This window comes from Bemisia tabaci, chromosome 3 (assembly GCF_918797505.1).
Source record: "Bemisia tabaci chromosome 3, PGI_BMITA_v3".
Classification (NCBI taxonomy): Eukaryota; Metazoa; Arthropoda; class Insecta; order Hemiptera; family Aleyrodidae; genus Bemisia; species Bemisia tabaci.
The window spans coordinates 13,472,145-13,482,398 of NC_092795.1; the positions used below are offsets into that span (position 1 = coordinate 13,472,145).

Consider the following 10,254-nt stretch of genomic DNA (forward strand, 5'->3'; position numbering starts at 1 on the left):
CTGTTGAAATCTCAAAAATCCAAATTTTTAATCAAACTCAACAAAAATTGCTGCACTAAAAATTTTGGCGCCATACATTTAGGCCTTGTTTCTTCTAGCCAGTCGTATATAATGTAAAATTGGGAGTAAAATCTACGATAAACGAGTCGGTCGCATTATACACCAACTTACGGACCTCCGGTATTTGATTCTAACGGATGAAACGCCTCACTGAAATTCAAATTGAAATTGCGTAATACAACATGAACCAATATTAAAAGCAAATCAAAAGGTTAAAATATCAGTTTTAACCATTAATAATAGACTAAAATTCCCTTAAAACCACCTATATAGCTTAATTTTGTTAAATACGTCTAACTACTTTATCGTTTATTCAATATTTTACAATGCATTCATTCAACTTTACGGTTACGCTTATTGCTTTGAAACGAATTGAAGGCGTTTTATAACTCCGGTTGCGATGACAGACCTTGGTAAAGCTGTGCTTAGCGATATAAACTTACCTACTGCGCTGTGCTAAGGAAAAAAGCCATATTAACATTTGAATGTTGCCAAATTTCCCTCAATAAAATACTTATTTGTTACATATGTGTTCATTTGTTTATGAATATATATTTTTTCTTGACATTTTCAAAACCTTCATGTTAGAATCAAAATGAAATCCCCTGAAAAATTGAAAAATAAACATTTTCTACTTCCTTGGGAAACTTGTATTTTACCAAAAAACATTTGGCAACGTCTGAAGGCTTCTCATTTCTTATTATGGCAGTATATATGGCTCCCACAAGAGTCGCACCTTGCAACTTCCTTCCTGGTTATAGGACATTTCGTCAACGATTTTTTGTCCGCGCACCTGTTTTTCCAGTAATTTACGTCCACGCGTTTTTTCGGCACGGGAGTTTTGGTCCTCGTGCCAGTTGAGACTCAAAGTTAATTGGCCCACATGTAAATACAAACGACAATTGCTCACGACGTTTTTAGATGAAAACGTATAATGTCTTGGAAGAATGAGGGTTTGCTTGTTTTTTTGTTTTGTCTGTTTGGTCCATCGGAGAATAATATAAAGTTGAGAGTTTTGGTAAAAATGGAGGAGCGTCCATTCCATGACACAAAATTCACTAAAACTCTTTACACCTCTTTGGTGTAACAGGACTTAATTATATTTCAAGAAGTTCCCACCTTGTTATACCTGAACCGGATAAACCTCTATATTTGCCTCAGCTAAAGTCTCTTAGATTTTGCCTGTGTACGTTAAGTATCTTGATTTATTTTGCGAGGAAAGATCTGTTCTTTTATAGGATGCCTGTCATTCTTAATACGTTCAATTTCGTATAATACTGTGCACCACCTCTGTTGTGAAATAGTTGCTTCAGGCGCCGCCGCACGGTGGGCGGGCGGCCAGCGGGAAACGCGCATTGGCGCCTACAAACCTAAGTGGATACTTCAAGCATTGTGCAATGCGAGAAGTATCCACTTAGGTTTGTAGGCGCCCGTGAGCCTCTCGCACTGGCAGCACGTCGCGCCGCGCCGCTCCCTCTGTTAGGCTTTAATATTAATACTCGCATAGTCAGCGTTTTTTAGCTCATGATTTTGAAATGTTTACACACTCTGCATTGATTATTGTCATTTAAATTGATGAGGAAAAAATATGCATCAATTTATCAAAGGAGAATAATAATATAATAAGTGTTTTTTAAATATTGGTGGTTCCGTGTCAAATTTAATGATTCCCAAAGCACTTTAATTTTTTCTTTAACATTTTGTGCTTTTATTGTGCTGCAGAGAGGTGTACGCGCAACCAAACGCTCAAAATTTGACGTATTTGACTCTAAAATATCGATGTACAAATGGGTTAAAACTAGAGATTGCGTGCTTCTTGGTTTTTATCCTCTTTCATTAATTTTTGCAGTTTCTGTCGGCACAACTGCGACTCATTGAGATCAATGTCGCTTGGAAAATGTTTTACAAATATTTGTCACTTTTTAAAACTATGAATGTTTTCAAAATGAAGTAATAATTTCGTAAAGAAAAAATTTAAAAAATAAAAAAAAAGTACCTAAACATTGCAGTTATTGCAGAATTTTCTTCGCACAGAGAAAGAAAATCACGGCAGTTTTCAAGAATTGCCGTTGAATCTTTTTCCGTTTAAAAAATAAAATATGACAGGAAGTCTGTGACGTCGCAAACCGAGATACGTGGTTACGGACTTACACCGTCGATTCATTTCTTCACAGTGAGTCAAAGAGCCAGGGTTCAGGGGAGATTGAGCTGAGTATGGCGGACACTTAGGAAAATGACTCATATAATATTCGTCTTTCATTGTTAAAAGTGAAGACTGAATTTTGAGCTGTTTTGAAAGCTACACAATTTTGGTGGTTTTGATTTTTTGCAGGATGAAATGAGATATTACTGTAGCTAAAAATCCTAAAAATCTATTTTTACTTTAATTATTCCATTTTCCTCGTGCCTTCCTTTTCTCTAAAGTCAGTAAAAATGCAATGAACATTATTAAATGCGACGCAGCACGGTTAAGTGTGCCTTAAAGGAGAAACTCAAATCGGTTATGAAACTCGTTTCAGGTCAAAAATATTGATTTCAATTTTCCGATGCTACAGGCTTACTAATACTCTCAAAAACATTGGGTTAAATTTTGAAGCCATATCTTCATTTTTAATGCACTGAGAAATATTTTCCAGCGAAAAATTCTAGTCTCGTTGAATCAACCGGCTATCTCTCTGAAGTCATGGGACATCTCTGTGAAATAAGAGTTATACTCTTTGAAACGAGATTTCCTATTGACTCAACGAGAATTCTCGTCGGAGAATAGGTAATTGGAATACCTTTTGACTAACTAGAAAATACCCCTTGATGAGATGTCATAAGCGTTTGAAAATAATAGTTTCTAAAACTGGCAACGCCGGCAAACTAGAACAACGGTTTTCTCAAAATCCAAGTATTCCGTCTCGAAATTTATAATGTATTGGTACCGAAGAATTGGACGTATTTCTGTCAAACGGAACTAAGCGCCCTGGAAAAGCATTGCGAGTATAGGAACGAATGCGCCCGACGCCCGGTACCGCCGCCAATCCAAGCCCCCCTCTACCTTCCTACCCAGATGGCGCTTAGTTCCGTTTGACAGAAATACGTCCAATTCATGTTTGGAATTTTTCAATTCTTCCTCCGCTTAATGATAAATAATTAACTCCTCTAAGGTGTGATATAGCTATCTCAGCCCCCCTCACTTCCCACTTTGATGCATATTTTGCCCTGCTTTATCGCAAATATTGAATCTTGGAATAAGGACTTATTTTTGGACTGTTGGTTGAATAGTTGCTGAGGACACTCGCAAGGACTAAGGCAAGCAATGTCTGGATTGATTCGTCTCGCTCTCCATCCATTGGCCAGCATCGCCTGGCGACATCAATGCCGCGAAACACTCAACCGGCAAGGAGCGCTGGTACTGCACCAATTTTTGTTGCCTACAGCACTGAAGGCTATCACTGCTGAAAGCAAAATCCTGAGCCACCTTGCCTTTCAACCCATTAAAACGCACAATGTATACTTGATCGAACCTGATGAGGCATTCCCAGCTGATCACCCGCGCAATCGTCTGGTATTATTTCATTGTTTTTTACTCACTTCCCTACTCTCTCGCTCACACACACACACACTTTCTCGTCCCTCTTCCCATTCTCTTTTTATTTTTTTATCCCTGGTAAAAATTGGCAGTAGAATCTGTAATACCATAGACCTACAGCCGACTGTAAGATTTCAAATAGCTTCTATAGCCGGCAACACAATTTCTTATAGCGTTTTATAGCCGATGGCGATTAAGCAACAACCTGACGATAAAGTGTATGCTAAACGTTACTAATTACGGATGCTAGGACTTAGTGAGTTTTTGGACTACCGCTCTCTTTTTGGGCCGTAGTATCTTGATTAATTTTGCGAGGAAAGCTCCGTACTTTTGAAGGATGCCTGCCATCCTAATAATGTGCGTTTTGTAAATATTAAGGTGATTCCGTACAAACTTAAGGATTTACAAAGCATACGAATTTCTACACAATTTCTTATAGCCTTTTATGGCCGATGACGAAAAAGCAACAGCCAGGCAATAAAGTGTGAAGCCCGGCGATAGGAGCTATAGCCCGGCTGTATAATTTTTTATCGCTTCGTGTAGCCCGGCCGTATGATTTTTTCCACTTTCTACAGCCAGCTATATGATTTTCTATCGCCTTCTTCAGTCGGCTATAAGAACTCCTAGGGTATTTTGAAACGCAGCTCCTATCGCCAATTTTTACCAGGGATAGTTTATTCTAAAGTGGCCATAGACTGATCGAGTGGCTACGTCATGGTTCAAATGTAAACAAACACATAGCTTTTGTTTCTGATTTGCACCCTTCGCGGCATGGTGGTAAAACGCGTCCAAACGTTTCTTGCAATCAAAATTTCTTGTGTTTAAATGAGTCATTAATTGATTTATCACCGGTTCATGGCTAAACTGTAAAGAATTAACACAATTATCTTACAAAGAATTAGTACAGGAAGTTTTGCTAGGAAATGAGGAAATGCGATCTGCCGGAGGAGCTCTGGCAAGATCGCTGTCAGTGGCGGTTGGATGTCGCAGAGCGCACAGAAGCGCTATAAGAGCGACTTATTAGTCAGTTAGTTAAGTTTTGTTAGTTTGTTTCGATTTGAACCATGAGTTCGATATTATATTGAATGACGTAGTCACTAAATTAGTCTGTTCCGAGCCTTTTACTCATAAATTCTTCATCCTTTTAAAAGGAGAGGATAAAATAGGAAGAAAAAGAAGAACATACAACAACTCTATCGATTTTAGAATAGCTGGATTTGAGTTGACTTTGATCTATTTTGTGTTGCATTTATACTTTCTCTTAATGCACTACTCCTTCTTTCATTTCCGTGGAACAATTATTTACTCTGAAGCCATCTGGAACCTTTTGGCCTCCACCCGTCAAAGAAAAAAGGGAGAACAAGACTGAGTGAGTATAACAAAAATCAATCGACAGCCCTAGCAATTTTTGTAAAGTTTAATTTGGGTAAAGTTTTGACTTTGAGCTGCTAGAACATCAACCTAAAATTTCAAAATACAACTCTTGAGGTCACCTTTTAAGCAAAGGAAAAAATTAGGTTCCAAAAGTTAATTCAATTTTCTATTTCAAAGGGTTTTCATTTTTTCATTGATAGGTTTGGAACGGACCATTTGTTTGGGGCAATGGGATTTCAAAATTCAATTCGGTCAAGGAACAAGACTGCCTACCTGCAAATTGACAATTTTACAGATCGAAGAAAACACCTGGCCATTTGTGTAATTTAGAGGTTCCGTTCACAATTTTTTGTACACTACAGCGTTGCGGAATCGGAAAAAACTAAAAACATCTTTTTGCGTATTTTATAATGTAGAATGCGGCCAAGTGACCAACTCATTTTCACCAAAATTGTTAGTTAGGCGGTACTGTCCCCTAGTCATCGAAATGCACAGTAGTTTTTTGGCAAAAATACTTTATTTAGTTGGATCGCATTTAGCGTAAAGGAACCAGCGCAATTACAGTGTTGTACAAATGTTGCCTCCTCATGTGACTATCTAAAAAATCTCCCGGAGTAGCACATAGTTGTGGAATCTTACCAAAAAATCGTCAATTTTATAGGAAAATAAGTGTGTAAATCTTAATACTGTAACAGTGGCGTGGCGTGCTTTGCGATACATCGGTTATGCCATTTAAACCTATGGAAAAGGATCTATAGACAGGGCGTTCGCAGCGAACACCTTAATAATCGAATCTTTACCATAGGTTTAAATGACATAACAATCGATATATCGCAATTCACGCCACGCCACTGTACTGTAATATTGTACATATTTCAAGTATTTTTAAAAGTAAAGAAGGAGTTGCACAGTTTTGAAAACACTGAAATCGCGCTGGTTCATTTTTGCTAAATGCGATCCAATTGATCCATTCACAATTTTTTCTCGTTTTGCTGTCCCTAGGTTCTAAGCAGCGACAGCTGGATCGCCGACGACGTGATCCCGGGCGACTCCCTCCTCCGCCACCTCTACAACGACGACCTCTTCAAAAGCTTCCTGAGCGACGTGCTCGGCGAGGAGGCTCTCTACCCGTACTCGGACCCGCTGTCCCCGATCAACATCCACTACGCCTCCGCAGGCCAGGAGCTCGGCTGGCACTTCGACAACTCCTCCTTCTCCATCACCCTCCTCCTCCAGGAGTCCCTCGGCGGCGGCGTCTTCCAGTACGTGAAGGACCTCCGGGACTCCGACGCCGGCGAGATGAATTACGAAGGCGTCGTGTCCGTCCTCGAGCGGCGCTGCCCCTACGAATCCTTGAAGATCCGGGCCGGGGATTTAGTCCTGTTCCGCGGGCGGAATTCCTTGCATCGCGTCACGCCTACCGAAGGTGACGTCACTCGCATACTAGCTAGGCTCGCCTATAATCCCAGGCCGGGGATCGCGCTCTCCGAGAGCGCGAGGATGACGTTTTATGGACGGATATAAAGTGGATTTTCGCGAGGGATTTGGTTCGTTTTTGAACCAGTACTCCCAATTGATAAAGGAAAATATCACAGACAAGAGACCCTTCACTAGTATCTTGGCAATGGTGGAGACTTTTACTTTTGGGACTTCAACATTCAACTGTTCACCTACCTTCTTGGTTGATGGTTAACAACGTGTCGGCAGTTTCGTTTTGCAAACTTTCGGAAGTTTGGGAGACTGGTTTGGCTCATGACGTCACCCGAAGCTCATTATCCGCCAAGTATAGGTAAGTCAACAGCCGAAGAAATACTGATGACTGTTGCGCCCCCATAATGGTCCAAAAGAAAGTGTTGAATCCCCGAAAGTAAAAGCTTCCACCTGTCACCACGAGGCCAGTGGAGGGTCTCTTGTTTCTGAAAAATACTGATGAGAGGTCAAGAACTAGACTCAGCTTACGTATGACTTGCGCTTAAAATTTGTGCAAATTTCTCCAACCACTGCGGGAGGTGGATCAACATATTTGGATAGGATCCTCATTGCTGAGGGGCGCTCTCCTCTAGAAATCTTCTTGCCTCCCTCCCCCCAAGAAATGACAGCGATTTTCCTAAATAAGAGTGTGAAATATTGCTTACCTTTGAAATGTTAATTTAATCAATTTGTTGGTTAAAAAGGCTCATAATCGCTCCTGAGGCGACTCAATTTTTCATAAGGCCCCTTAATTAGAAGAGGCCTCCCTCCCGAACCCAGAGTCTAGAGAAATCCTCTAGACCCCTTTGGAGCTGGATGATTCCGTTTTGTTGTCACGAAGGTTTGCGGTTAATAAAATAACGGAACCTATCCGCTCGCGGAAAGACAAGGGGTAAACATCTCATCGAACGACTTGTTCAAAAATTCAAATCCTAAAACGATGAAATCCTCCCAAATCCCTCCGAATCTGCTCTGAAATCCCTTTAAATCCCCCGCGCCTTGAGTGGCTGGATCAAAGGAGAAAAAATTGGCCTCCGGCCAATTTATGCGCGGCGCTTCGCGCCGCGTACCGGCGCTACGCGCCGGCATTTGGGGGGCTTCGCCCCCCCCATCCGCTTAGCGGATTGGTGCGGGGACCGCACGGGACTTTCTCGCTCGAGCCGGCGCTTCGCGCCGGCATAGACACTTTTACTGGAATATTTAGAAAAATACTGCCAATTTTACAAAATCATAAAGTTTGATTGGAATTTTGATCACAGGATAATAGTTATGAAATTTTTATTCAAACCACTGAACTTTATTGTAAATGTCTTCGCGATATGTGATGAATTCATATATTCGGCCTCGACTTGTTGATTTTATGAGGCATCTTCAATTAAATATGTAATTGATTAACAAAGTCTCCTGTCAAAGATGGCGATCCGTAAAAATCTTAGCTTTTCTACGATTCATTAGGATCCATTAGATTCATTGACATCATACTTCAGATACGATTTTATATTATAATCTCTCCTTAAGCACGGTCAAAAGCCATCAAATATCTACTTGAATGGGTAGAATGACTATTCGATGTTCAAATAGTCTTAAATCTAAACGGTTTTCGCTTAGCATGTCCCAAATTTTAAATTTGGCGGGCGAATCTACCTGCTGGAAGGTTCACCACACGCCCGCCAGGAGCGCCATCTCCTTACCGCGTATCCCTGTAATTCAAAGCGAAAACAATAGAGAGCGCTGAGAGCGCCATCTCCTTCAACCAAACCTCGGGTTCTAACAATTTATAACCTCCTTTATTAAGTAACAAGCATTAAATCAGTCATATTTGTGCCGTATTATTATATTATATTTGTGCTTAGTACCTCGTAAAAAGGAACCGCGAAAGATGGAATCTGCCGGGATTCTAAATTCATTAACAACAAACATATTAGTATTTAATAAAGATGTAAGTGTCAGTTTTTGCGTCAGCTTGATGACTAATAGTAACTATATATTGTAAGTACTTACCTACCTAATTAGTTGTCTAATTTTGCTTGGTGTATACCTACGGAGTAATTTTGGAAATAGTATATGATGCATTATATAATGCATTTGAATTCCTAGGTTTCACCTGACTCAAAGCGTTTGCTGCTATTATCTAGAAGCGTTCCGACTCATTTATCAGAGAATTGAGCGTTTCCTATCGGCCCCTCTGCAATTATGAGATTAGTCCAAGAATCCTTTAGGAACCTAAATTAATGACTCAGATGGTGCTTTTGAGCCAACTTTCAAAGAATTAAAGGCATTTTTTCAAAATCTACAGTCCATGAGCTCTCCGTGTGACCGAAGTGCTCTCCTCGCTATATGACGCGTAACCCTTCAATTTTTAGTTTAGTCCAAAGACCTCATAGGAACTTACATTATTGAACCAGGTGGTGCTCTTATGCCAACTTTCGAAGAAATGAAAGGCATTTTTTTTCAAATTTACAGTCTTTGAAAATGAGTTGTTTGTGTGATGTCGCGGAGCAAAGTGCCCTACTTTTGGGCCTCGTAATCCCTTGAATTTTGAGATTAGTCCAAAGATCTTTTAGGAACTTAAATTAATGACCCAGGTGATGTGCTTGATGCCCACCTTTAAAGAATTAAAGGCATTTTTCAAAATTTACGGTCCCTCAAAATGAGCTTTCCGTGTGATTTTGCTGAAAATGGACCTTTAACCCAATTTGACCCTAGCCCCCCAAATTTTAGCGTACCCCAAAATCGTTGGACGTGCATAAGGAGACCATAAATATGGTGTTCTGTGAGAATTTTGAATGAAATCGAACAGATAGATTCTGAGATATCGCTGTAGACAGATTTGGGGGACGCCGGACGGACGGACACACATTTTTTCAAGTATGGTTATTTTGACTCCTGGGACCTTAAAACGTCTAGAAATGATGAAATTTCAACTTTTTTTTTTTTTTTTTCTTGGAGGATGACAATACTTCCTCTCTACCCTAGGGGAGCGAGAAAGTAAAAACTCGCAGAACATAAGGCTTTGCCACCTGGATGACGTTACCGGCATGAATTCAATCAAATATCTTAAACTCCATCTAAATGTTGAATCACTTCAAACGCACATAAACAACCAGATACAGTGTATTTTTCGAGAACCCGAACTATGATATTCTTTTTTTCTGTAGTAGTTATACTCTCGGAAAACCACGTTCGGATTCGCCTAATGATGACTGATGACCGAAGATTTGAGAAATTGGTTCAGAAATCCAAATCTAATTTGCAAAAACTCGCCTAGCAAACGCAATAATATCGTTGACTTCTAAACTTAAATCTTGTCTTACCCAATTACATTTCTCGTGTTTTAGTGCGCGGTCTCTGTGGACAATACGGTCCTTTTGACAGCTTATGCTTACATTCAGGAGCAAGCGCAATTTCTGATCTTTTACAACTCACCCACGTGAATTGAGATCTGTAATTTTACAGGAGTTTCGTTCGAAATGTGGTTTATTTTTGTAGTTTTCTCTGCTGTTGTAACTTTTTAATGTTTCGTACGTGTCCGATCATATATATTACTTTCGCTTTTGACCCTGTTGGTGCACGGCCATCAAAGTGATCTGCATAATATTTCATCATTAATTCGTAAATTCGTTGATTGCATCTGTCTCATTGTCAATGAATGTTTTTACTGTAACACTGTGTTATGGAAAAGAACAGTAAATCCATTTCTATATATGTACAGATGAATTCTTATCAAATGGAACTTTGAACTGACATGAGTCGAGAGATTCATAAGAATACAT

General features: G+C 39.9%; 1 protein-coding gene across 4 annotated transcripts in view; it reads left to right on the forward strand.

Moving 5' to 3' along the window:
• LOC109042868 (uncharacterized) overlaps window positions 1-7,507 on the forward strand; it is a 43,924-nt gene extending 36,417 nt beyond the window's left edge. For all 4 annotated transcript variants that reach the window (XM_072297784.1, XM_072297787.1, XM_072297785.1 and 1 more), the window contains exons 2-3: window positions 3,331-3,613; window positions 6,014-7,507. In XM_072297784.1, the coding sequence (XP_072153885.1) occupies window positions 3,365-3,613; window positions 6,014-6,535 (771 nt within the window). In that variant the 5' untranslated portion in view covers window positions 3,331-3,364 and the 3' untranslated portion in view covers window positions 6,536-7,507. The remainder of the gene's footprint in view (window positions 1-3,330; window positions 3,614-6,013) is intronic.
• Window positions 7,508-10,254: the final 2,747 nt, after the last annotated feature.